General features: G+C 48.8%; 1 protein-coding gene across 4 annotated transcripts in view; it reads right to left on the bottom strand.

The window, feature by feature from the left end:
* Positions 1-2,518: 2,518 nt before the first annotated feature.
* Cfap57 (cilia and flagella associated protein 57) overlaps positions 2,519-27,745 on the bottom strand; it is a 68,881-nt gene continuing 43,654 nt past the window's right edge. For all 4 annotated transcript variants that reach the window (XM_034503723.2, XM_076934320.1, XM_076934321.1 and 1 more), the window contains 6 exons: positions 26,439-26,582; positions 21,449-21,565; positions 19,441-19,575; positions 19,198-19,341; positions 11,158-11,290; positions 2,519-2,879 (listed from right to left, as the gene is read on the bottom strand). In XM_034503723.2, the coding sequence (XP_034359614.1) occupies positions 2,665-2,879; positions 11,158-11,290; positions 19,198-19,341; positions 19,441-19,575; positions 21,449-21,565; positions 26,439-26,582 (888 nt within the window). In that variant the 3' untranslated portion in view covers positions 2,519-2,664. The remainder of the gene's footprint in view (positions 2,880-11,157; positions 11,291-19,197; positions 19,342-19,440; positions 19,576-21,448; positions 21,566-26,438; positions 26,583-27,745) is intronic.

Below are 27,745 nucleotides of genomic sequence, written 5' to 3'. Positions count from 1 at the left end.
TCTAGCCCTCTTCTATCATGTGACACCTACTAGGTGAGCAATAAATACCTAATATTTATTAGTACTTACAAGTCATTAGTAATTAGGGGGCATTAGTATTTACAAGTAGTTCTTGTAAACCTACCAACCTCAGCAGGTAATCAGTAACGCTGGTCCTGCCTGCTACTTGGCACACGACAAGGTTATATCCTTATGGGTATGCCTCCAGTGTGGCTCCGCTCATGAGAATCTGCCTGCATTTCAGATATAAACAAAGGGTAACTGCTCTCTTGAATCTTTGATGGTCTTGGGGAGCTCAGGGAGGATGAACCCGCTTCTGATCCTGAGATGTCACTTGTCTTTCTGGATCCAGAGCAGAAATTGTAACGAGGTGCTACCTTATTATATAAAATGGCTATAATGATCATACCCAGGACTGCCTGTGCCTTTCAAATACCTCTTGGGAACAGCTGGTTGATGCACAATAGTCAGTCATGCTTTCTGGAAATAATGGAGGAAGGCAGACATTGATGCCAAGACTGGGACTGTGGAGTCTTTCGTGTTAAGAAGGCAGAGAAGGCACATCTGAGATCTGAGCAGTTTATGCTGTCTGGCCAAAACTGATGTTGAAATTCTAGAACTATGGGAGGTGGGCACACACATTGAATATTAGAGGCATAGGGAAAGAGAATGCTCCTGAAGCCTCTCACACTAGGATGACAAGCTTCTCCCAGGGCCACTAGCTGTCATACTTATTGAATCCCCAGAGCTCAGTGATGGAGAGCAACCAGAAGAGCAGGAACTGAGTTCATGTGCCAATGGGTGACTGGCTCGGCTTCTACAGCTGCTGTGGGGGATGGGGCGCAAGGAATGGCTCCTAGATTCAGTCTGCCAGTGAAGGGTCAACCAGCCAAAGAGACCTCAAGGACAAGGTGATTGTCATGCCTTCTACCTCTCCATGAAGTCATCATAGGCAAAGTGGAGGGAGGTCTGAGATATAGCAGCCAGAGAACCAGGATCACCCAGCAGGTATAGGAGCATGGAAGGCAGGATATGGAGAGCTAAACAAGACTGAGCCTCTAGCCTCAGATGCTGAAGCTATGTTCCTCTCTCTGCAGCTGAGAAAACAAGCCACTGACTCAGGCATGAGCTGGGGTGGGGGTGGGGTAGGAGTCTTTCTTAGTCTCAGCTACTTCTTCTGTCTTCTCTTCATCCGTTGGACAGCAGCCACATAGTCATAAGATAGTTCATTTGGGGCATTTTCCACTGTCCCCCTCCCTCTTGTTTAGATTCTCTGGGAGTCACATTCTTTTATAGCCTCCGACTCCCCCTGGCCCATGGTGTTTGTACAGGACCCTCTCCAGGACAGTGCACGAAAACAGGCTTTGGAAGCCACTAGGCAGCAGAGTCACAGTCACGGCCCCACCTATGTGACTGTATGCCAGTTACTCCCAAGCCATCTCGTAGGAGGAAAGTTGATGTCTTGATCAAGCACATTCCCTGGTGACGTGTGTGTCATTTGAATGACAACCTCAGTGAATTTGCCTCTGCTCCTCAGAGCTCCATTTTCACCTGCATATTTCTCCTTTCCAAGCCATGCTTCTTCTCCCTTGGATTGGCTAACTTCCACCAGTACTGAAGTCAGAAGAGTTCATTTCTCTCCCTCCACTCAGCCATCTTCCTGGGCCAAGCCAGCAGTGGGCAAGGGACAGGAATGGCTGTCACACTGGTATGAAGGAGAGGAACTGGCTGTGGTGACAGGGTGTGGGCTGAGGAAGGAAGTGATCAGTAGAGACAGAGCCCCCATGGACAGCCCTCACCCCCAGAGTCCTTTCTAATCTTTGCCGTGTACCTTCCATTTTGGAAATAGGACAGCAGAGTTTCTGGTCTGGCTGTGAAAACACCCAGGGATAGTGGTTACAGTGTGTTGGCAAAGTAGTCTGAGGGAAACTGAGGAGCCATAGGGGGATCATGAGGGGCCAGGAAGGACTTGGGCTTTAAGTACCTGTATAGATATCTGTTCTCTGCAAGAGAAGCCAGGAACATTTGTGCGACACTCCTTTGCTCACTATGGCATAAAGGAGTCTCTTTCCTGGTCCGTACATGTGGCTAGGCTTCGGGGATGCATCCCTGGGGAGAAAAGTATAAAGTGTCCCCAGAAATGGAGGAACCAGGCAAGGTCACATAAACACGGATGTGAAGACAAGAGGAAGGACAGGAAGTCCCTCATTATGTTTCATAAGGAAGAAGAAACTGGAGGAGACCTTGTTTGGTCCTGACTTGGCTGGGAGAGAAGAGAGCCAGGAGGCAAGCAACAGGTGAGTTACTTAAGATGTGAGCAGGTAGCCCTGTCCTCATCCCAGACCCATAAGCAGGAAGCTGGCCCTGGATCCCGCCAATCTCTGCAGTACAGGCTGCCCAGTTCCCACACAGTTAACAGACAGCAGTGGCTTTGGAGACCCCACAACCCCCAGTCCTCAGGCACTCCCTCCTCCTGGCTTTCCTGTGTGTCCCCACCCTAAGCAGAAGCTGGACAGGGTTGTGAGCAAACACCTTTATTCTGACCGTGACCTCAGCTTTCCAGGATGAAAGAAGTTGGTGGGACTCGGGAAGGAGTCTGGCTCGGTGGCTGACACCTGGTGCCTCCCATGCTTCTGGCTGTGACTGGAAATGGCTTACTGGAGGTCACTTGGTATGTATTTCAAAATCCACATCCGAGTCAATGAGGGAAGGAAGCCGAACTCCGGCGATGGTGTGGAAGCCTGGGACCTGCTCCTGCTCCTGGATCTGGTCTCTGAGGCGGCGGATTTCCAGGCGTTGCATCTCGATGATTCTCCCGGTTTCCTCCTGTTCATTCAGCCTCATAGTAGAACTGGTGCCGACTATGTCCTTACTGATCACTGTAGGGACAAAGCAGGATCACTGTAGCCTGCTTACTGAATGAACTGCTGAAGTCCCCACCCCCGCCCTCCAAACATCCTCAGAGAGGGAGAGATAAACAGGCCACTTCACTGTCACTCCAAGTGGTAAGTAAGCCTGCCTAGTGCCTCCCTGAGGTCACTTGTAACTCCCCAGGGGACAATGCTGGAGTCCCAGCTACCAGTCCTCTGGTAAAGATGCTGCTTCTGGATCCAGACTCCTCTCCTCTCTCTGTGTGGCATCTGTTAATGCTTCCTGAACCTCTGATCTTGCCATCTTCCCTGACTTGGGGTTTGCCACCATCCTGGGCATCCACAGTCTGTGGCTCTTGTCAGACCTGGGCCTCAAGGGGCTGGGGTCCCAGCAGTAATATTGGCTCCCATGTCATGCCACCTGCCCCTCTTTCTTCAGTACCCAGAGGTCCCTCTGCTGTCCATGTCCCATGCCAGTGCTCCAGCCTGACTACAGACTCTTTCACTGTACTCAGTAATCAAGACGAGACCGCTTCTTCCTGCAATTCCCTCCTACCCGTGAGGTGGGCTCTAAATTCAGTCTTCTCTGGCCACTTATATCCATGTGAGTCTTTTGTCACCCCCCCCCTTCATTTTCTTGGCACCCTTTCTGCCCTATTTTCCAATTGCTTTGTTCTTCCATTTCATCTACCCTGCTCGGCCTGCACCTGAGACAGCCCAGCCCTTCAGAGTCTCCCCATCTGTGTCTGGCCTGCTGTGTGCTCCTGAGAAAAGTGGCAGGTAAGAGCGGTGCTTCTTCTCCAGCCGACTGTTTCGGCTGCTGACTGTTTAGGCTGTTGCACAGCCCACAGACTTTCCCATCCCCACAGCAGCACACCTGAACTCTGACCTCCATGGTACCGCCTGTCTGTCCTTCTCATAGCCAACCCTTTCCTGTGGCTCTAAAGAAAACACTAGAAAAGAACAGATGTTGGAGGCAAAGGGAAAAACCGTTTCTACAAGGAAACAGTCAGCAGTGGCCAGTGGTCAGCCTTGCCTTGGCCTCTAGTTGGTGTGATGGGGCCAGCATTTAAAGACCAATTGGTTTATCTTGCCCTTCTTCCTCTTTCTGCCTTTACGTCTAGATGTCCTTTGCTGCAGTCCCACGCTCATGATCTTGGTGCCCTCCACCCCCAAGTAGCAACCCTCCACCCTCCCAATACTCATTGTTTCTGGAAACTACTGCCCTGGATTTCTTGCTGGCTTCCGGCGCCTCCCACTAGCCCTCACATGCAGATACTTAACCAGCCACCATCTGCCATCCCTGGGGATGAGGTGCCTGTGAAACCACAATCCTGGAGGCACTTGGGGTCAGCCTGAGAGATGCAGCACAGAGCTTCTCTTCCTGGCTACCACAGGCTTGGCCACAGTGGCTTATTCTCTCCACAGGACCTCTCTATGTGTTCTAAGAATCTTGCTCTAAATTGTAACTTTCTTTTCAGATTTATTTATGTATATGAGTATAGGCACCAGATCCCATTACCAGATCCCATAGTGGGATGCCACCCACTATGTGGTTGTTGGGAATTAAACTCAGGACCCCTGGAAGAGCAGTCAGAGCTCTTAACCACTGAGCCATCTCTCCAGCCCCCACTGGTCTCTCCATTCTTACAGCAAATTGCCTGACTCTCATACTGTTGGTGAGTCTTACAGGGGCTGCCCTCTTTGGTGTATAAACCTGGCCTCTTCCACAGCTGTGGGAAGTGAGTCCTCGCCATGAGGCTCCATCTACCCTTGCCCCCCTGCTCACATCCTCACTCTCCTCTTGCTCCTTTTCTGCTCAGAACCTGTCTCCTTCCAGACCTGGTCAGTGTTCCTCTCTGCATGCTGCTCACAGGCTTCTTTCAATAGACAGATGGCCGGTATTGCTTAAACAATGAAGTTATTATTATCATCACTATTGTAATTTGCAGTGTTGGGGTCTGAACCCAGCAGCCTCATGCATAAGGTAGAGATTCGGCAACGAGCTGCATTCTCAGCCCCAGATCTGATGGAAAATAAGGAAGTGGCCAGGTACACAGTGACTCACTCCCACCTCCTTTGTATGCATTGTCTCACATCTATTTTCCCTCTATTGGTTTGGGAGATTTCTCTTTCTTTCTCCCCTGTCTTCCTTTCTATCACCCCTCTAGACTCTAAAAAGTTTAATATGCTTATGTAACATAAAGAACGCAAAGCAGGGAGGCTGAGTTAGAAGCTCCAGAACACACATGAAGCACAATGTTTATATTACACACATATAAAATACACATGTATATAATATATATCATATGTGTATAAATCATGTATATAATGTATATATGTGTATATGTACATGCAATATATTGTACTTGTATATAATGTACAACACATGTATATATGCATACAATATATGCATATATTATATATGTATATATTATACATGTATATTATATATATATATCGTGTGTGATCTCAGAACTCCTGCAGTTGAGACAGGAGAGTCCCTGAAAAGCTTGTGTACAGCTAGCCTGACTCTTCTGTCTACATGCACTCTGTGGTGCACGTTCACCTGCATTTACACACACACACACACACACACACACACACACACACACACACAGACACAATGGTTTCCTGTTGTGAAACAGAGACACAGGGTGGTTTGGTTCCCGAGCTCTGGCCTTGATGCTTCTGCCCAGTATTTCAGTTCTTCTGAGCTGCTGTTTGGACCCACAGTTCAGCCTGTGCTTCCGTGTACTAAACCAGCCCAGCTCTTCAGCGCCCACATCTGCCTCCTTGACTTACTGTTTCTCCTCGCCAGCACACTTACCTCTGGGACCATTTTCTTCCTGATGTACAATCTTTAAAAATTATTTTTAAGAAGGTTTTGTTGGAGGGCAAAGTTCAATTTTTGTCAATGTTGTTTTCTTTTATCTCCATTTTAAAGAGATTGTTTCCCTGGTGGTCTGTGTCTGGGGATAGCCACCAAGCTTCAGCACTCTGAAGGGACTGTGTCACCCGCACTGGCTCTCACTGTTGTCACTGAGGAGTCACATGACACCTGCCATTATTCTCCTGTGTATGAGCCCTTAATCTCCCCGACTTCCCATAACTTCTTGTCTTCCATGTTCTGTGGTTGTGTGATAAATTTTTTTTTTTTTGGTTTTTCGAGACAGGGTTTCTCTGTGTAGCCCTGGCTGTCCTGGAACTCACTTTGTAGACCAGGCTGGCCTCGAACTCAGAAATCCGCCTACCTCTGCCTCCCAAGTGCTGGGATTAAAGGCGTGCACCACCACCGCCCAGCAGGTTATGTGATAATTAACACTTGCTGTTAATTATCCTTTGGAAACTGTTAGGATTCCTGGACCTGATGGTCACCATCTTCCATCTGTTCTGAAAACTCTTAGTCGCTCCTTGTGGTGGCCTCTCATTCCTCAGAGTCCACTCAGACAGCTGCAGGCTTACCCCAGGCCATCCTGGCTCTGTTTTGTCTGGGCTGAAACCTGGCCACCACTGTCTTCATTCGTTAGTTCACAGAGTGTGCCTTCAGATGTGTGTATCTTCTATAGGGCTCCATTAGTTCACTGAGACTCTAATTATAATAATTACAGTTCTCACTTCTACTAGTTTAATTATTTGTGGTTTTAAAATATAAGCTGTCTGTAAAATTTTAGAAGACTTTTGCTTTAAAAAAAAATTAAAGGGCTAGAGAGATGGCTCAGCAGTTAAGAGCACCGACTGCTCTTCTAGAGGATCTGGGTTTAATTCCCAGCACCCCTATGGCAGCTCACAGCTGTCTTGTAACTCCAGGATTCAACACCCTCACACAGACATGCATGAAGGCAAAATATCAATGCACATAAAACAAGAATAAATAATTTTAAAAAATCAAGCTGGGAGGTGGTGGCTGTGGTGGCAGCCAAACCTTTAATCCTAGTACTTGGGAAGCAGAGGCAGAGAGGCAGAGAGGCAGAGAGAGAGGCAGAGAGGCAGAGAGGCAGAGAGGCAGAGAGGCAGAGAGAGAGGCAGAGAGAGAGGCAGAGAGAGAGGCAGAGAGGCAGAGGCAGGTAGATTGCTGAGCTCACGAGCAGCCTAGTCTATGGACTGAGTTTCTGGAGAGCCAGCTACACATGGAAACTGTCTGAAAAGACTAACAGTAGTGGCAGCAGCGGCCGCAGCAGCAGCAGCAGCAGCAGCAGCAGCAGTAGTAAGATTAAAAAATAAAAATTCTCTCGAAAAACCAAAAAAAAAAAAAAATTCAAATTCCTCTTTTTAATCCTTAAACATCGAATCTTTATTACATTTTACTCATCTGTTTTACATGTGTGTCATATGTGTGTGTATGTTGAGTCCTTGTACAGCTTCAGTGACTCCATCTGCTTGGGGTAGCAAGGAATTGCAGAACGGACAGACAGAGAAAGAAAAGCTAGGACTGAGGGACTGGCTCTCTGACAGAGAAGCCACAGCAACCCCAGCAGCTCAGTGTGTTTATTATACGGTTGAACAGAGAGGCCAGATTATTACACATAGCTCAACAAGGAGGAGGTCTCTGTAGGGAACAGTCTTCAGGTCATAAATATTTGGGTTGGGGTGGAGAAGAAACTACAGTGGGCATCTTTTTTTTGCTCATGCTGTCAACATTTGCACTTGGACCAGGAGGGAAGATTTTGGCATTTCCCGTGGGGCTAAGGCTCTGGGGTGCTGTCAACACAGACATGGCTCTTGACACAGTGTATGTCAAAGTACATATTCACTTGCTCAGCACTTTCTCCATTTCCTGTGTGCATGTGAACACATGTACACACATTCGTGTGTGTGAACACATGTGTGCATGTGTGTGTGCATGTGCATGCCTGTGTTCATGCTGAGTGTGTATGTGTGTGTGTGTGTGTGTGTGTATGTATTTCCATGTATGCCACCACACACATAGAGGTCAGAGGCCAATTCTCTCCTTCTACTAAGCGAGTCCTGAAGATCCAGTCCTTTTACCATCTTGTGGGTTTACTGTCTCATTTTGACAGTCTGACTTTTGATTGTTGATTTTATCCTACAGCTTGACACTTTGAGGGTTTAACGTGTGTTGTGTCTTTTCCTATGCTCTTTATTTTCCGTTTAGGATTTAGTTCCCTGGGCCTCTGCGGTGGGGAACATTCACCCACCCATTTCCCAGTGTTCCAGCTGTCTCTTATCTCCTTCGGTGCTCTCTTTGTTCTCACAGATTATTTGTGCCATTTTAGTTGGCTTTTTATAGTCAGCCTCGGTTGTAAGTTCTAGTGATGTAGTTTTGGTAATTGGAAAACAAGTGGGTCTATCTGCTGGATCTGTTAATTGTCTTGAAAATTTGAAAATAATATGAATGTTGTTAAAACTAAAGTAGTGGTTAGGGAATGACAAGCTCTCTTCTTCAAAGGAATCTTAAACGCCAGCCAAATGGGCCAGGTCCCTAAGCATCTTGAAGAATGTATAGTTTGCATTGACTTGTCTTGGGAAGAGGGCAGGCACATATTTCAGAATCGAAGGTCAGACTTCAGTTGTGCACAACAGAGGTTGACGACTGACATTCCTTCTCACCAAGTGTCACAGCAAGTGTCCCTTGAGTAAAGCTGTAGTGGATGATGGATATGATTGATTTGTTTTCAAACAGCTCGTGCTTGTGTGTGTGTGTGTGTGTGGTTGTGGTTGTGTTGGATGTGTGTTAGGGGGAACAGATATTGATGAGACAAGAGAGGCAAGGGATTGATGCTTCCTGAAGTTGGGAAATGGATTTGTGCAAATTCACCTGATTTCTGCTCTCAACTTTTTTTTGTTTGTTTTGTTTTTTTTGTTTTTTGTTTTTTTTAAATTTTGTTTGTTTGTTTGTTTGTTTGTTTTTTGAGACAGGGTTTCTCTGTGTAGCCCTGTCTGTCCTGGAACTCACTCTGTACAGGTTGGCCTTGAACTCAGAAATACGCCTGCCTCTGCCTCCCAAGTGCTGGGATTAAATGAGTAAGCCACCACTGCTCGGCTCTGCTCTCAACTTTTTATGTCTGGAAATTTCCATATTAATAATATAAAGAGCTGTGTGTGTGTGTGTGTGTGTGTGTGTGTGTGTGTGTGTGTGTGTTCTCAACTAAGAACTTTTCAAAATGCTTTGGCAAATCTGTAGTATTTTCTCCCTGCTTCCCTTCTCTCCTCTCCTTTTTTTTTTTTTTTTTTTTCCTGAGACAGGGTTTCTCTGTGTAGCCCTGGCTGTCCTGGAACTCACTCTGTAGACCAGGCTGGCCTCGAACTCAGAAATCCACCTGCCTCTGCCTCCCAAGTGGTGAGACTAAAGGCATGTGCCACTACTGCCCAGCTTCCTCTCCTCTTTTATGCTTTCTCCTCCGCTCCCTCCTTCCTTGCTGTGTGCACAGGTGCACATGGAGAGGCCACAGGAGGCCATCCCATGTCTTCCTCTCGCTCTCCACCTCTTATTCCCTTGAGAAAGGTCTCTCACTGAACCTGGAGATGGTTGTTATTGGCCAGGCTGGTAACCAGCAAGCCCCTGGGATCTTCTTGTTGTCCTTTCTCCATTCACCCTGCACTGGGGTTATACTTTCATTTTCACCCCGCCAAATGCTGAGACTATAGGTGTGTGCCATTATACCCAGTGACACTTGTGGCAGGCTTTCTTTTCTCCCCCACCCTTTTCTTCTCTCCTCCCCTCTCTTTTATGAGGCAGGGTCTCATTATGTAGCCCTGACTTTCCTGGAACTCACTATACAGACCAGGTTTGTCCTCAAACTCACAGAGTTCCACCTGCCTCTGCCTCCTGAGTGCTGGAATTAAAGGTGTGTGCCACCATGCCAAGTTTGTCTTATTTTAAGAGAAGTTTTGCAGTTGTTGACAGGCATATCTGGGCTTTAACCTCCCCCGACCCTTGCCGACCCAAAGGAAGGTGGCCTTGTCTCTGAGAAATCCACAGCTTGTGCTTTAGGATGGACACTGTGCTCTCATGTTCATGTTGAGGACTGACAACGGTGGTACCGCTCTGGTCCTGTCATACTAACCGTAATCTGACACAACTGTATACCTGCAAACATACATGATGCTTAACAACAGAGTTGCATGTGGTCCAGGAACTGAGAGTCACTGGGTGATCCCATCATTGTGTGAACACCAGACAGTTCAGGACAAGGCACCAGGGTCATATGTGGAGCTCATAATAGACTTCACATAGTCACGTAGCACAGGGCTCTACACAGATTGCAAAAAGCAGCCCAGAGAGTTCCCTTGGCATCTGGAATTCCAAGGCATTACTCTGGGACACTCCAGCACATCGAGTCTTTGTTCTGGAATAGCAATCGACAGAAGACAGGGTGTGCTAGCTTCGCTGGCTTACCCTTCATAGAGATGCCTTATGTTCTTGGTTTGTACTGATTGTCAAGTATGAAGATGAGAGAGTATTTGTTGCCACAGAGCCTGTGGAGACTGGAGGCTGTTGGTCAACATTCCCTTCTTAGGGAACTGTGTGATTTGTTTCTTATGGAATTCGATGCCAGGAAAAAGTTTATTCTCCTGGGAAGCAGCAAACAAGCCAAACCCCTTTCCTTCTGCCATGCGATGACAATTGTGTAAACTAGCCCCTTTGCGAGACAGGGTCTCTCACACCAGGCCTTGAGCGCATGGCAATGCTCTTGTCTCGGTCTTCCAAGTGTGGGGATTCACTATTTTACTTCTCTTTTTTCCATTTTGCCTTGGCTAACAGATGTTCAGAGGTGCTTTAATGTTTCATAGGAGTCACCAACTTAGTGAACATTTCTTATGTAATTTCTCCCTCCCTTTAAATAGTTTCTCATCATTTTGCCTTAATTTTAATTGTACAGGTCTTACACAATTCTAAAATGTAGGTGAGAGGTGGGGGGTAGGGATTGAGATTTTAAAATGGAACATGTTTTTTTTAAATTCATGAAGCCTGCTTTGAATATTCACAAGTCACTGCAGAATACTAATGTGTTTGATTTCAGGGCACTGCCCTAGACCTCCTGGGGAATGTTACATAATCTACAGCGTACACTTTTCTAAAACCTGCAATGAGTTCTGAATTGCAGCTAACACTGAGGATTTCAGACAGGAGCCTAGGGCAGTCAGTGAGAGCGTGTGTGTGGGCAGGTCCTCAGATCTTCTGGAGAGCTGGTGCATGCCTTGGAGAAACTCTGAAACTTCATGGTTTCCATGATGTGACCCTGTATTGAAAGACGCCAAAGGGAGACCTGCTCATGGCTATCACTGAGTCTTGGTCTCGATGCCCAACCCCCAGCGGCATTACCTGATTCTGGAACTTCTTGTGGTCGGGTTTTCTTGGATACTTTCAGGGCTGATTCAAGGTCATAGATTTGGGAGCGGGTTAACTTCAGCTCCCTTCGGAGCTCATTAATTTCTTTGATCAGAGAGACATTTTCCTTTTAAAAAAAAAAAAGAGGGAAGACAGTGAGTGTGATATGCAGGTGATCTGTGGGTGCAGGGTGAGCCCTCCTGGGCTTAAGAACCCAGGGGCCCGGAACTAGGTTAGCCCTCTGGATCCTGCACCCAGCAGTAGTCTCTGCCCTGCTCATTGCCAAGCCTTTCAAGGTACCAGCTAACTTGATTTCAGGTGGACTTGGCACCTTTCCTACCCATCTGTGCTCTTTCAAACATCCATAACAATGCTTTCCTGGGTACTGTGAATGTGCTTTAATGCACAAGCATGGCAGCCCTGAGAGAGGCTATTACTATCATTTGGCAATGGTTCTGGAAGTTGAACCTCGGGCCTTATGAATGCTAAGCATTGCTCTACCACTGAACTAGACCCTATAACCATAGGTTTACAGAGAAGGAAACTGAGGCATCAGAAGGTTATGTAAGTAGCCTAAGCCACAGTGTTAGCAAGTAGCAGAGCCAGGATGTTAACCTCAACAACACTGTTAGGCACTGCGCTACTCTTTCCTCATACCTCCATTGGTTAAACTAAAGGACATCTATTAGGTCCTTAGATGCAACAACAAATTCTTGCCCTCAGCATCATGCTGTTTAGTGAACAACACAGACAAGCCAGCAGCTAGTTCACATCTGCTATATATCCACCTGTTTTATGTTTGCCTGATATCCATCTATTTAGTAAGTCTTTACTAGGTACCTGTGCTGGCTAGTTTTATGTTAACTTGACACAAGCTAGAGTCCTCTGAAGGGACAGAACCTCAGATGAGAAAATGCCTTTGTAAGATCTGGTTGTAGGGTTGTACCATCCCTGGATAGGCAGTCTTAAGTCTATAAGAAAAAGGGCTGAACAAGTCAGGAGGAGCAAGGCAGTAAGCAGCATCCCTCCATGTCCTCTGCATCAGCTCCTGTCTCCAGGTTCCTTTCCTGTTTGGGTTTCTGTCATGACTTCCTTTGATAATGAACAGTGATATGAAATGTAAGCCAAATAAACCCTTTCTTCCCCACCTTGCTCTTGGGTCCTGGGTTATATAGAAAGATAGAGGGAGTGGGGCTGACTCTGACTCCCATGCCTGCTCTGGAGACCCTTTTCCTCCTACTGGGTTGCCTTGTCCAGATTGATATAAGGGTTTGTGCCTGGTCTTATTGTGACTTGTTAGGCCACGTTTGGTGGATATCCCTGGGAGGCCTGCTCTTTTCTGAAGGGAAATGGAGGAGCAGCGGATGGGGGGGGGGGGGAGAGAGAGAAGGGAGGTGGTGGGGGAGGGACTGGGAGGAGAGGAGGGAGGGGAAACTGCAGTCAGGATGTAATATACGAGAGAAGAGTTTAAAATGAATGAAAGTGAGATCTGGTCCCTGCTCTAGAGGACTTTACAGTTCAGTCGGGGTAGGAACATATTTGTGTTGCTCTGGCTTGCTGATGTAACGGTCAAAGGCACATAGAAAGACAATCTTGTCTGAATGACAGATGGACTCTTAGGGGTTGACCCCAGGGCTGAGGCTTAAAGGACTTAGCAAAGAAGAGAGAAAAGAATGTTCTAGGCCATGGAACAGCAGGACAAGGGGACAGAAGTATGGCATGGCTGATATGAGGTGGGGGGTGAGTTTCTTTTCTTTTTTTTTCTAATTTCCTGCACCTCAAATCTTTGCTTCCACTTTACACTTAGCACTCAGGTCCTCAGATATCACCAAGGAGGAGTCTCTATCCCTGTAGGTATGGAGTGACTGGCCTCTTCATTCTCAGAGCCATAGCCTCAGTATGCAGCCTGTTTTACACATGCCTGCAAATAAATCAACTCAGCATAGTTAAATGGAGCTGCTAACTCAGCAGTTCTGGTGCAGGTTCCAAGACTATTTCTTCTTTGTACACTCAAGTGTGTGTGTGTGCACGCATATATGTGTTGTACACATATGTGCATGTCTATGTGGGCATGGAGGCCAGAGGGGGACATCAGGTGTCCTGATGAGACACATTCTCTCACTGGACCTAGAGCTAGGCTAGTGGGCACCAAACCCCAGCTATCCTCCTGCCTCTTCTGCCCACAGCATTGAGGTTATGGCACACACACAGTCACGGCAGCTTTGCATGTGGCTGCAGGAGATCTGAACTGAGGTCTTCACACTTGTGCAACAAGTGCTTCACCTCCTGAGCTGTTTCCCCAGCCCAGTCTCTGCCTTCTAAGTGGCAGTGCCTGTCTCCAGGCTTGGTCTGTGTAGGACCGCACTGGACAGTGCTGGGTGGGGGTGTTGGACCAGAGCTTGGATGGCAAGTCCTCCTCTGCTGTGAGGAAGCACCTGTGGAGCCCTTGGGAGAGCAGGGAATGCTAGAGGCAGCCAACAGACCCCTCAGAGCTTCTCATCTTGGCACAGACCTAGACTTTAGAGTTTCAGCATACCACTACGTTTCAACACTCCTTGCTTTAAGGGTCCCCTCCATGTTGGAAGCCGTGCCCAGTGCTCACTGCCAGTCCTCATTCTCCAGGCCAGGCACCATGCCTGTTTTTCTGAGTTCGAGGGTTTTCTTCATCTAATGCTTTACTTTTTTTTTTTTTTTAAGCCAACCCAGGCCCTGGCAATGGGTCACTCATCTTTCCTTTCCAGATGCTGTCTAGTAAAATTCCCTGCCAGTCTCCCCTGGATCTTTTCCATGCCGGCTTTATATTGTAATGTGATTGCTTCAATACATTTTTTTTTATTGGACACTAAGACCTAGGGCATTGCTCTGCCTGTGAGGTGTGCTCAGTAAATATTTGTGGGCTGGATAAACAGGTGAAAAGCATGGTGGGCACAGAGACAGAGAGAGAGAGACAGAGACAGAGACAGAGACAGAGGGTCTTTTGAGAGCCACAAAGAACTCCTGGGCATGCTCTCTGGCCTGGAGGCTTGGGGGGGTGGGGACACTTTCTTTACCTGTCTTTGCTGGCTCTGTTTAACTTCACTTCTGCCACATTCAATAAAGGAAGAACACTGGGACAGAGACCAGAGGCTGTGGGTCCCAGTCCCTCTGTGGCCCTTTCCTGTTCTCTCAGGTTCCTCTCCTAGGCATTTCCAATCACTGTGTCAGTGAGCCCTGTCAGGTCTGTGTCTGAGCCGGGTCTCCCACTGTGATGTGTCTCAGCTGTCTGGCAGCCCCTTCTACTAGTGAAGTGACTCCAGGCAGAGTCCTATGTTCTTCCACCCCCTTGCCAGCCACAACCCTGTGACTGGGATTTCAGGCTCCTGGTACCCTTTGGTGTGAATGCCTGCCTCTGACCCCACTGCCAGTTTTTTGATACCACCATGATGAGCCCCTGGAATATGGCCCCATCCCCCCCTTATTACTTTATTTTATATGTATGTGTGTTTTGACTGTCTACACCTGTCCATCATGTGCATGCTCGGGGCCCGAGGAAGCCAGAACAGGACATTAGATCCTCTGGAACAAGAGTTACAGGTAGCTGTGAGCTGTGGGTGATGGGAATCAAACCCAAGTCCTTTGGAAGAATAGCAAATGCTCTTAACCACGAAGCATCTCTCCGGCCCAGCAGGATGCCAGCTTAGTGGAGTGTGGCTGAGGCCAGAGATCAAATGCCCAGTACCCTGCATCTGCTCCTTTGTTCCTTCATTGACCCTTTACCTCCAGTGTCATGCTTCCTGATAGCTACCTATGAGCTGGTCTTTCGGCTAAAGATGGAAGTCTCGCTTGGCTGTAGTATCTGATGTCATGTGAGTCTGAAGCATGAACCTAACCCAGTGAGAGGCAGGGATGACAGAGGGTGAAGACAATCTCAGCCAGGAGCCCTTAGGGACCAAACCCAACGAAAGGCACTAATACTGTGATGATAAAAAGAATGCTAAGAGTGACAGGAACTGTGAGGCTCACAGCCTCCACGTGCTCAATCTGCAAGCATCACCTCATCTCATCCTTCAGCAGCCTCACAGGGAAGGTATTCTCAGATTCCTATGGCCATGAGGACATCGAGAAAGTGGATAATGGGGGTTTGAGTGTGGCTGCGTCCGCCTCCAGAGTGGTGCCCTGTTTCTACATGTCTACTGCCTTCTACACTCCCCTCTTTATGTCAGTCTTAGTCCAGTGACTCAGACAGAAGGATAGCCAAAGATACCCCAAGAAAGACACAATGAGTTTCCTAAAAATGTTTTCTAGGGTGGTGTATGTTCTGAGGAACCCAAAGGCCATAGTGATGTCAACTGTGTGTAACTTTGTAAATTAAAAAAAAAAAAACAAAAAACTAGTGAGCTCATCAAGCTTGCTAAGCCTTCTCTTCCTGCTGGCATCCTGGCAGAGAGGGGCTATAAATACTTCCAACTGTCCAGACCTACCTGTCTCAGCTACTGGGCGGCAGGAAAGATCTGATCAGTCCCAAGTTTGGAAAATCCCAGAGCAGTCTGTAGACGCTATGTTTATGTGCAGGCTTTGAAACAAGGTAACCAGGGCTGCCTGAGGCCTTTGGAACAGAATGAAGACTTGGCTGAATTTTCTGATAGCTATGTCAGAGAAGGGAAGGGAATGCCCATAGCGCCCCCTGCCGGCTGCTCTGAGTTAAAGCCTTTCAGGGGAAGCTGATCGTCAGTGTGTGAGATCTGGCCACGGATGCCAGCTGTGATCTTGGGAGCCTCATGGCTGTTAGCAGGATCACCCAACTGCACAGATAAGCCATCCTGTCATTCTCCCTCCTTTCCCCACCATCATCCTGTGCCTGACCTGGCATTTCATTGTGTCAACTCTACCCTGAAATGCCTTTGGCATCGCCACATTCTGCTCCCCAAGCTCTTTTTTGATCCCTAACCTGATGGGCTTTCCTGTCTCACGGGCTTCTTTTCTCACCAGACTGAATTCTCTGCTAATGGGGTCCATCTGTATGAGACAAAGACAACCGTGTCCGAGAAGCACTCTGATCTACATTCAGGGTGAACCACAGCTCTTGGCCACATGATCCAAGGCTAAGACTGTTCATTCCCGTGGGCTCTCGCTGCCTTGGATGCTCTGCAATACACCGAGGTTTGTGGATTCAGGAGCCTCCACTCTCAACCCCACCCCAGCCTCTGCTTTTTCTCAAGCTCTTGCCTCTGCCCAGAAGCAGGGCCCTTCTCCCAGCTGGTCCTCAGCCACCCGCCACCCACCCTGGGGCCAGACTTCAATGGCCCTTACTCCTTTGAGACTTTGAGGACCATGTCTCCTCTGTGGGCCCATGCCACTGGATAAACATAATGGTCTATGTTCCTCAGGAGCTCTCTGAGGGTGGGAATACTTTTCGATCTTGGAATCCTCTGTGGCTGAGACACAGCTTGATGTGTAAGAGGACCTTGACAAATGTGTAGGGAAGGGATAAAGTATGTGTTCTAGGTGTTTGTACTGCACAGCAACTATGATTTCCGTATTTGTTTAAGCATGCCCGGGGAATGGTATGGAAAGGCCCTGAGCACCTATCTGGATATACAAATGAGATGGTGGCCCCATTCTTTTTCCTCGGTTATTTTCCAATGAGTTGCTCAGCCACTGTGCCTGCCTGGCTTTCCTTAGCCAGTATAGGATAAAGCCCTGGAGCCCTGATAGTCACACAGGAGGCTCCTAACCACCATGCACTAAGGCATCCAGGGTTCCGACCCAGCACCTGGGTGTGTGCGTCTGGAATCATCAGTGTTCCTCTTTCCTGGCTCAGGCCGCAGGCCTCCCTAGCCCATGAATGATGGACTTTTAGAGTCATTTATTTCCACAGTGGTTCTTGACTGATTTCTTTGCTGGGGTAAAGGAAAAGAGATGGTAGTTTTGAGCCCTAATTCTGTACCGGGCCAGTGGCTGCTGTTTGTCTTGGCCAAGCATTGGAGCAGCCATTGGAGTCAGTGTCATTTGCCCCCTGTTATAGATAAACAGAGCAGTTTCTGGAGGCCCAGAGTCTCCTGGCCAAAGAGCAGTGAAGCACTGTTACCTTGGTCTACATGGATTCTGTATCTGCTCACGCCTTACACCCTGGGTGAGAATGCAGCTCCTAGTTAGGCTTTGCATGCATGGGTCCTGCAGCCTCTGGCCTGGTCCTCTTGCTCAACCTCAAGATCGAAGAAAATAGTCTTGGCACCCAGAACAGTAGTTCTTTTAAAAAAAAGAACATTCTTTTTAAACGTCTTCTGGGCTGGCCATGTGGCTCAATGACAGAATGTTTACCTGGTGTGCACTGAAGCCCTGGATTCAATCTCTAGCTCTTGGGAAAAGAAGATCTTCCTAACTTTTTGTAAGCCAGTCTTATTCAGAGCCCTGATATAATCAGCAAGAAGTCTCTCTGTGTGTGCATGTGGCGGTGCTGGTGGGACCCGGAGCCCTGCCCCAGGCTCCCTTCTTGTCTCCAGATGTTGTCTGAGTCACTTTTCTAGATCCACAGAAGTCACAGCACACAGGTTTCCTTCCTCCTTCCCTTCCTCCATCCCTTCCTTCCTTCCTTCTTTCTTTTCAAGACAGTTTCTTTTCTTTTCTTTTTGAATTAGCTCAGTAGAACAGGCTGGCCTTAAATTTAGAGGTCCACCTGCCTCTGCCTCCAGAGTGCTGGAATTAAAGGCATGTGCTACCATGCTCGGCTAACACACAGGTTTTAATGCTTTTAAAGACAGAAGACTCTCTGGGATCCACCTCACAGGGAGCATTGGTTGAATCTGTTCTGTTGCTGGCTCCTACCCAGCATTTTCCAGGGAATGGGGGAGGGGAAGAAACTTGGCGGCTGCCCTAGTGCCCTACAGCAAGCCTCTGGTCTCCTCTTTTTTCCTTCCTGGAACTGACTTTTGCTTTAAGCTTCTGCTCAGTGTGGAGAGAGGGACCAGCCCCAGGAGGTCCTCAGGCCTATGGAGGACTCAGAGGTCCTCCACTTGGCAGTGAGACAAGGTGACAAATATGGCTGTTACCCTGGTTGCACTGCCTAGCTAGCTTCCTGTGCTCAAAGCCCATGTTTTAGGTAGGCTCTTAGCAAGGCTGTGTGAGGTTGCTGGTACCAAGGGACCTACCAATCACATCTGCTCCTCTTTCCTGGTCTCTGAACATTTTTATGGTCCAGAATAGAAATGATTTGAATGGGTAGTTGGGAAGGGGTGCTGATTTTACAGTGGGGAGAGACCAGCTGTGCCTTGGTGTCACCTGGATTGCTGTGTGCTCTGCCCAAATGCTTGTAACTCTACAACCTAGTATCTGGTTTCAATCCAAACTGCACCCTGTTCCCATCCCAGTATTTCAATTAGGATGTTAAAGAAATGTAACCATAAAAGTATGTGCCCAGTGCAATTCTGATGTTCTCTTTTGATATAAATTCTTATTAATTGCCTCACATGATACTGACACCCAAATGGAAATCTGGCAGAAGCATCTCGATAGGCAGTCCCAGTAAAGTGCCTGGGTGGGGGCGGCAGGAATGGGGCCAGGCTCTCTGCACTGTCTGCTGAAGGACCCTGGGTGTGGAGAGCTCACTAAGTGCTACCGCCACCAACACTGTGGGCGTGGCTCAGTCTGGACCAAGAGATAAGGCTAAGACCTGAGGCACCAGAAAGGAAGCCGAGGCAGGTGGAGACTAGCCAGAAGGAGGTGGAGATAATAAAAGGCAGCAAAGCTGGGTGGCAAAAGGGAGTTGAAAACAGAGGAGAGAAGGGAGCAAAGGAGTCAGGAGAACTGGGACCTGGATGCATCATGGGTAATGGAGAAGAACGAGGCAGGTCACTAGCTTGTCAGAGATAAGAATGGGATGGCAAAAGGAATAGGGCTACCAGTGGGCATGATGATGCCTAGGGGCCCTTTGGTGGGCCCCAGGTGACAGCTAGGACGAGCTCCGGGAGATCAGAGAGGAGGAGTTGTGAGAAAGCTGTGGGTCCCAGGATGTGGGTGGTGTCAGGCCGCAAAGGGATGCATCCCTGCATCTATTACCTGCATGATGCGGACATAGTCCGTGCGATGCAGCTCGCCCTCCTTGATCACTTTCTTCTTGAGTGTGGCAAGGTTCCTCTCCAGGTGTTCCCGCTGGCGGGCATACTCTTGTTGCAGGTCTGAGTTCAACCCTGCAATCTCCACCTGGCGCATCGTATGGGGAGACACTCAGCCAAGGAGGGGAGATGTGAAGCCCTGCACAGGGCAGTGTGGGAGGGCAAGGGCGGGGCACTCAGAGCTTACCATGTCTGCCCGCTGCACATACTTCTCAAAGAGACCACGAATCTTCTCCTTCAGCAGCCGGGGTTCCTGGATGTACGCCACGCAGTTGTGGAGGTCTGTCTTAAACCGTCGGACCAGTGCTTCCAGGTCCCTTTCCTGTAATCAGACATTTACTCCTGGGACAGCATGGCGTACTCCATGTGGAGGAGCAGGGACTTCAGTCAGAGGCTAATGAAGGGGTCCAGAGTGACCTCATCTGGAATTGACACCTGACTGTTGGGGCCTACCCTGGGCACAGAAACCTAGATGGGCAGCCAGTCCAAAGGTAGCAGTCCTGAAATGCTTGTGCACCTGTCTGGACTGGGTACCCCGCCTGAACAGCTGCCAAGAAGAAGGGCTTGAGACCACACACGTGGCGTCCCTATTGCTCTGGATTCCTTTAAGGGCCTCAGGCGTAGATGATGAAAAGGAACTCAGGTGGCCCCACTTTCCGTTATCGCCAAGATAAATCTGTCATTCTGTCTCACAGGTCCTTACCCAGGGCTGCCCCATGCCCCTTAGGACCTCACTAGTGATTATCTCCTTGGACAGTCAGGAGCGCCGCTGTGGATGGATGAGAACCCCCTAAAGATTGCTGTAGACTGGACTTACTCTCCATCTTCAGCCATGCTTTCTGACAGCTACCTCCCCTTACCCAAGAGGGTGTCTCCTTTCTCTCTTCTCTCATAGCCCTTTACTGACCTTCTCTCTCTTCTCTCTCTCTGTTTATATATACACTGATATACAAAATTTCTCCCCATATATATTTTTCTCTCTTTACATATTTTGTGCAAAGGTTCAAATCACTTATCAGTCCTTTCAGCAAAGAGCAGGGCCACACCCTCTCCTCATGTGTGGCTCTGAAGCTTTGGCAGTGTACGCTGCCAGTATTTGATGTGGACAGTGGAAAAGTTCAGCCTGGTTTGAAAAACATCTCAGTGGCCTGTGGAAAGGGTGCACAGCTGCATCCTAGCCAAGAGCCAGAGGTCCAGGCTTTCCCAGGCTGGTTCAGAGTAGGAACTAGCTGCAGGTACCCTGGTGGGGTTTTCTTCCCGGCTCATTTCTCTGCCTGGATTGTTCTTATTTACAAAACAAAAAGACTGGAATGGGCCAGGCGTGGTGGCACACACCTGTAATCAGCAGCACTTGGGAGGCAGAGGCAGGATTGAGATTCTTGGGCTACACTGTCAGTTTCAGATCAGCCTGGGCTACAGAGGGAGGTACTGTCTCCAAACAGGTAGGGAGCCAGAGAGACGGCTCTGTGTATAAGAGTGCTCGTTGTGCAAGCATGAGGATCTGGGTTTATGGCCCAGCATCCAGATAAAAGCTGGGTGGGTGTGGCCGCACACACCTAAAACCCTAGCACTGGGAAGTGGAGGTGAGAGTCACTGGGGTCCCTGGCCAGCCAGTGTAGCTGAAGAAAATGACAGCTCCAGGCTGAGGTGGAGAGTGATGGAGCAGACACCTGACTTCCTCCTCTGACCTCTGCACATGGGCATCGGTGTACACACACACACACACACACACACACACACACACACGCACACACACACACGCACACACACACGCATAGGCACACGCACACTCACACGAGCACTGCACAGGAAATAAACAAGACTGAGGTGGATGGTCTCTAAGGTTCTCCTAATATCAGCAATTTTGGGGTGGTCAAAGCTTTTAACCACTAAGGACAGATGACCTTTTATATCATGTTCTTCTCCAGGTCAAACAAACAGAAGGCTAAGGGTGTTCCTTCCTATAAAACCAGCACTCTGGCCCTCTCTACCCAAGTTGTTTTATAGTCTTAGATGAATTTGAACATGTAAATTTGTGCAAGCCTGGAACCAGACAGGCCTGTGGGCAAGAGCGTGAGTTAAAATGGGAAGTGTTTCTTAGCAATGGCTGGCTCTGTCTCGAGGAGCCAGCTGCCCGTTGCAGGCAGGTGCCAGATCCTGAGTCCACACACTGCCAGACTCTGAAATCCTCGCACCTTCTGCTGCTCTTTGCGCATCTCCTGATCTGTGGCTCGCAGTTTCTGCAACAGTTCCGTGATGTTCAGCTCCAGTTGCGTGTTCTGTTTGTGGAAACGCTCCAGCTCGGCTTCCATCTACAGAGAACCAGGGGATGGAGGCATGAGTAGGGAAGTCAGGAGCAAAAACTGCAAACTCCTGACAAGCGCAGTATGATGTGTTGGGAATGAGACCTCTCTCCTTACTGCTTGCCATTTTACAAGCACCGCTCTTGACAGCACTCTCACTCGGAGTCCTGCATCCATCTGTGGCCAAGTTTCCTTCTTAGTTGCCTGCCCTTCCCTTAATGGTGCAGATTCCTCTTTTCTTGCATTCTTTCTAATTCAGTTGCTGCAAATCCTGAATTCTCAGCTCCTGCTCCAGTCAGGTCTCTCCAAAGAAACACCTCTCTCACCCAATTTGGGAGGGTGTTATGAGTGAAGCCTGACCCTCGGGTCCATAATCCTTCTCAACAGAAAGTTGAGGCTTGTTTCTAAAGTAGAGAGTTTTGAGGGACCAGAGTAGCACGTGGGCATCTTCAATCCAGGGCATGAAGCAGGGACAAGCTGGGACAGACAGTCTGATCACCTAAGGGTCAAAAGAGTACAACCAAGGGCCATCGCCTATTCAAAGGGATGGCAGGAGACACCAGCGAGCATCTGAACGCCTTTCTCTTCCTTGCTAAATCCATCTTACCCCGGGCATATCTGGTTCAGATGAGCCTGGCTGTGGAGAAACCCAGTTCCCACTCAAAGCATAGGGTGATGTTTGATGGACACCCCAAATCTGATGGGCAGTAGTACTCCGGGTGGTTCTATGGGGGCTCACTGGCTGTTTTCAGGGGATGGGCCAGTTCATTGTCTGGTGTGATGGGTGAAGGTAGATGGAAGGTCCAGCTCCCAATTCTGTCATCACACTTTTAGGTGCCTGTCTACCTCCAGAAGGTCTGAGATGGTGAAAGAAGCTGCTCTCATGTTCTGGACACAGAGGAATGCCTCTTTATTATTAGGAGGCATTTTCCTAGATAGAAGAGCCCTCTGAGGGGATGCCTGGCATCTGGATGGACTCTGTGAACATCTGATGAAGGAAGGAAGAGCAGGCATATGTGCTGGGCAGGACTGGGGAGACTGAGGGCTGGGAGGGGAATTGGGAACTGCCTGCCTCCAGAAGAGGCATGGCAAGATAAACAGGCAGAGCTGCAGAGACTTCCCTCCTCCGGGGAACACACAAGAATGGGGCTTTGCAGCAGCTCAAACCAGAATGAGCACCGTAGCGGTTGGAGAGATGGCTCCATAGTTAAGAGCATGGAATGGCAGAGGACCCGGGTTCTGTTCCCACCCCCACATGGTGGCTCACAACTCTCTATAACTCCAATTCTAGGGGATCTGATGCTCCTTTCTGGCCTTCGTGGGAGCCAGGCACACATATGACACACATGTATACATGCAAGAAAAAAACATATTCAACTAAATACTTTTTTTTTTTTAAGCAATGAGCACTGTAGGAGGCTTAGGGACACAGAACTGATGTAGTTTCTGCATCCTAGAAGCCTCCAGTCTAAAAGAGTGAGAGAACTGAGTCAGAAGCTGATATAAAATGGATTAAACGTCATCTGTGATAGAGGCAGAAGGTGCCTGTGTACACAAGGAACTTGAGTAGGAGCCCACCCTGGGAAGGGGCACTCTGGCTGAATGCATAGGGAAAGTACTGGATGACAAAGTAGAAAAGAGAACGGCAGGTGGAGACAGCCTGCTTACAGAGGACGGTGGGTGGGTAGCCAGGTGCATTTCTGTGGGCTGGCATTGGTCTAAACAACTGTAAGATGGCACAGCACCGGAGGTAAGCTGAAGGGTCCACCACACTGAAGAACACCACCAGGAGCAGCAGCAGCGACTGGCATCTCAGAGGTGGACCTACATAGAGGTTCTATCAGAAGAGAGAAAGCCCGGAGACTAGCTTCTCCAGGGAAGAAAGACGGTGTCCTATGACAGGGAAATGGCGGTTGGAAGAGACAAAGGATGCTCCTGATATTCAGGGCCCCTGAGGTCATGGCTGAGTGGCACAGCCGACCTCTTACCAGTTCCAAGCCAGAAGAGACAGACTGGGTCAGGATGGAAGACAGAAGTGGCTGTGTTCTTTGCCCTTGCCCTTCCCTTCACAGGCAGAGCCTCACATTACTTCAAGTATATAAATATAAGCTGTAAAATATGTAAAGTGTGAGCATCTGGCTGGAAAGCCAGAAGACAAGCCCAGAATGTGGGAACAAACATCTCTCACCCAGCATGGACATCTCATCCACTTTCCTGTGTTATTCATCGTGATAATTCTCAGTGGGGAGGGGCGGGAAGGTGGAAGAAGCCATTTGTCCCTCAGTGGACATTTGGCAGTGTCTGGGGAGGTTTTGGATCATAACAACCTAGGCAGGGGGTGCTTCTAGCATCATATGGGGAGACAAAGGTTGGCGCTAAAGCCCTCGACAGCTCACAGGACAACCCCTCCTAATTCCACAGCAGAGAATCAGCCACCCCAGAACACTGACAGTGCTGAGAAACCCTGCCCTAAAGGAAAAAATAACTGAATTGAAAGGAAACCCACAAGGACCCTGGAAGAGATTCATTTGCTCCACAGAGAGGCTGGAGAAGCAGATATGAAGTGGAGTATCTTAGTCAAGGCTGGCTTTGTATTCATTCACTGAGGCCTCTGTACACAATCCTAGAGTTTGAGCCTGCCTTCCTATAGGAGAAACATCACAGAGACAAGCAGTGGGTATTTCTGAATGTGTCAATAACGCCAAGAGGAAAGGCTCTCGGTCAGAGGTTCCTGCAAAGAACCAGGTCCAGATGACAGCCCTGAGCCACTGGAATAAGGAGTGGGCATAGTGTGTGTGTGTGTGTGTGTGTGTGTGTGTGTGTGTGTGTGTGTGTGTGTATATTTGCGCGCGTGCACACATGTGCATAAGGGTTAGCTAGGAAGGTCCCTGCCCTATTCACCCAAACAAGTAAATTCCCTGCTTAGAATCAAGGTTATGTTCAGCCTCCGTCACTGCAGGGGCAGTGAATGACCCCACAGGTGTGTTGATAGGCAGATCTGAAAGCAGAGCCCTCATAAATGCCTGTATAAAAGAGGCCTGGAGGAGCCTGCCACAACCCCGTCACTCTTCCCTCAGCGTGGGGACATACAGAAGTCAATATGATACAGATTCCCCATGTCCCTGATCCTTCTGATGTCCTTGATCCTAGACTTTCAGCCTCTAGAATGCTGAGAAAGATTTTTGTTTGAAAGTTCTCAGGCTGAGATAGTTTGCTGCTGAAAGGTCAAAGACAGTTGCCATTCCTTGGCCCTGAGGTCACCAGCATATGGCAGGAGGTCCCAAGAAGGCAGCTCTGTGGTCAGCTGGGGACACAGAGAACACCATGCTGATGCCATGGGGGAAAATCAATACCATCCTCTCTAGATCCCATCCCCCGGCTGATCTCTGCTTGATTTCTTTACTGAGCCTCTTGGAGCAAAGGCATTGCAGAGTATACCAGCACCACCATAGCCGGTGGGCACCACCATAGCCGGTGGGCATCTAGACAGGCGAAGATGCTGACAATTGACATACTAGCTTAGCACCAACATCTTGGGAAATGGAAGGGAGAGTGGGGTCCTGCTCTGTACATGGGGTCAGGCAAAGTGTCTTTGAAGAGATGACATTTAAGATGAGACAGGGAAGATGAAAAGCTGGTCCCATGATGATCCAGGGGACAGTCTTCCAGCCAGGGGGGACCCTACCACAGAGATCCTAAAATGGGAGAAGCCTGGCTTTTCTGAGCTGTCAGTAAGCTGGTGCTGGAGGAGGGGAGGAAGGTGTGAGATGAGGCTGCAGAGAGGAGAGATGTGCAGAGCCGTTGGGTTTTATTCTAGTGGGATGGACACCACTGAGGAGTTCACTCTATGTGGAGGCTAGGCCTGAGTCAGGTCCAGACAAGAGACAGTAGAGGGGGGTGTTGAAATGGCTTGGCAGGATAGCCCTGAGGACTTGGGAACCCATATAGTGGATGGAGAGAACTGACTTGTCAGATGTCTTAGGCCCTCCACGTGAGGTGCTGTGGCAAGCACCCCCCTAAGTAAAATAAGTATCAATCAGTGTTTCTTCTAGAGAAGCCATGGTGGAGACTTCTGGAGGACAATAGCATTGGGCTTAGAATCTGGCTGGCTTGGTGTTGGTGACGCTTTCATACCTGCGAGTTAAGTCAAGGGTAGAATTAGGGAAGACTTTTAAATTTGCATTTGACTGAGAAACAAATGATAGAGGGAGAGAGAGAAAAAAAAAAACCTGGTGGAAATTATCAACAATTTAATTTTAGGTCATCGTGGCCCCCAAGTCCTAGGTGTCTTGTACCCAGTGGGAGCCTGACAGGTAAACAGAATGTTACTAAAATGTGCAGGAGCCTGAGGCTAAAAGACACACATCTGGACTGCTGGACTTGGACTCCAGAAATCCTTATTATCCAGCCAGCCTAACTTCTAATCTCTCTCCTTTGTCTTTTGTCCTGTCTGTCCCACAGAACATATTCTTCTTAATTGTTCCACTCTTGGGCTTAAGAGCCATTGAAAACTTCTGATTCCCTGTCAGAAGTCCAAACACTGGACCCTAGCCTGGGCCCCCAGCAACATCCCCATTTGAGGCGTGCTCAGTGCTTGGAGGGAAGAGTACCTTTTGGCTGAGTACATACCGCCCCCTGGTGGCCAAATCTTCAATAGCTGCATCTCCCATTTGCCACTGCAATAGGACTACCCCGACTCTCTACCCCCACACAGCCATACTATAAGCTAAATCCCCATCTAACTTGCTTTGGGGAGCTGGAAGCCTTGCCTGCCTTGGCTGTGTGAAACATTCTCTCTCATTTCCCCTGGGCCAGTGAATGACAGGGTTAGAGGGGACGGAGGTCCTGAAGGGCAGGAGTGTGAACCATAGCCCTCCCTCACCTCCTGGATTTGCTCCTTCATCACTTTGATCTCGTTCTCCTTTGGTTCTATCTGCTTCTTCAGCTCTTTTATTTTGTAGTCGAGGACAAACTTGAATTTCTCTAGCTCTTGGTTCTTCTTCTTCAGATCATAGATTCGCTTCTCCTGGAAGTAAGAGGAGAGAGAAAGAGAAGTGGCTGACGTCACAAGGCCCCCCGGCACATGGGAGCCCTCTAGGTTTGAAAACACACAGACACGAGGCTGCAGATGGGCGAGGCCACGGACTGCTGGCCTCACCGCCTGGCCCTGTACAGGCTGCGTGAGGCACGGACTACTCCACAGGAACTCACTCCCTTCTGTGTAGGTTGTGAAAGACAATGTTTTTCATCCCACACTGTAGTTCTTCTGCCTCATGGCCTTGGTGCATCTCTGCTGTGGGTGGTGTCATCTCTGGACTGGTGGTCCTGGGTTCTCTAAGAAACTGGCTGAGCAAGCCATGAGGAGCAAGCCAGTCAGCAGCATGCCTCTACGGCCTCTGCTTCAGCTCCTGCCTCCAGGTTTCTGCCCTGTTTGAGTTCCTGACCAGTTTTCCTTCAGTGATGAACTAGAGTCTGGAAGTTTAAGCCAAATAAACTCTTTCCTCTCCGACTTGCTTTGGTCATGGGGCCTCCTCACAGAGGACAATGACCTAAGTACACTTGCTGCTGCGGACCAGGGCTGGGAAGGGGGGAGGCTGGTAAATTAAGAGGGGGTTACGACTTTCTGCATTAGGAATGCTTGATCTCTTTCTTGTCAGTTTCCTCTTTGAGAATCTGAAGAGACCCCTGCTCTGTCTCCAAAGCCCAGACCATATACAAGACTTCCTGTGCAGAAACACCATGCAGTCAGAGGCTCACAAAAATCCTTTCAACCCTCATTTCTGATGAAACAACAGGACAGCTTTGAGAAATTGCTTAATGCACAATGCCTGGTCAGCAGAGGGGCCTATGCCAGGACCTACTTATGTAATGCCAATGCCCATGTGTAGACACAGGAGAATTCTGTATGATGAATGGATGCAATTGTGGATGGAGATGTGGGATGGAGTCTGGGTTTGCTCAGGAGGATAGCAACTCCTGGATGTTGAGGTGGAGTGACCGTAGAAAACACATGCCTGTCAGCTGAAGATTCAGCACAAAGCCATTCCCATCTCCCTGGGCTACCCAGCAGTTACAGGACCAATGCTATGGGAGTCCCCTTCTGACCAGCAATACCATGTGGGTACTGTGGCAGATGAATTACCCTCAGCCCCAATAGTGGGCAATCCTTGGATGCCTGGCTCAGTGGAG

This window comes from Arvicanthis niloticus, chromosome 5 (assembly GCF_011762505.2).
Source record: "Arvicanthis niloticus isolate mArvNil1 chromosome 5, mArvNil1.pat.X, whole genome shotgun sequence".
Lineage (NCBI taxonomy): Eukaryota > Metazoa > Chordata > Mammalia > Rodentia > Muridae > Arvicanthis > Arvicanthis niloticus.
Note: the sequence above shows the minus strand (reverse complement) of the source record. Positions and strands in the feature narration are given on the sequence as shown.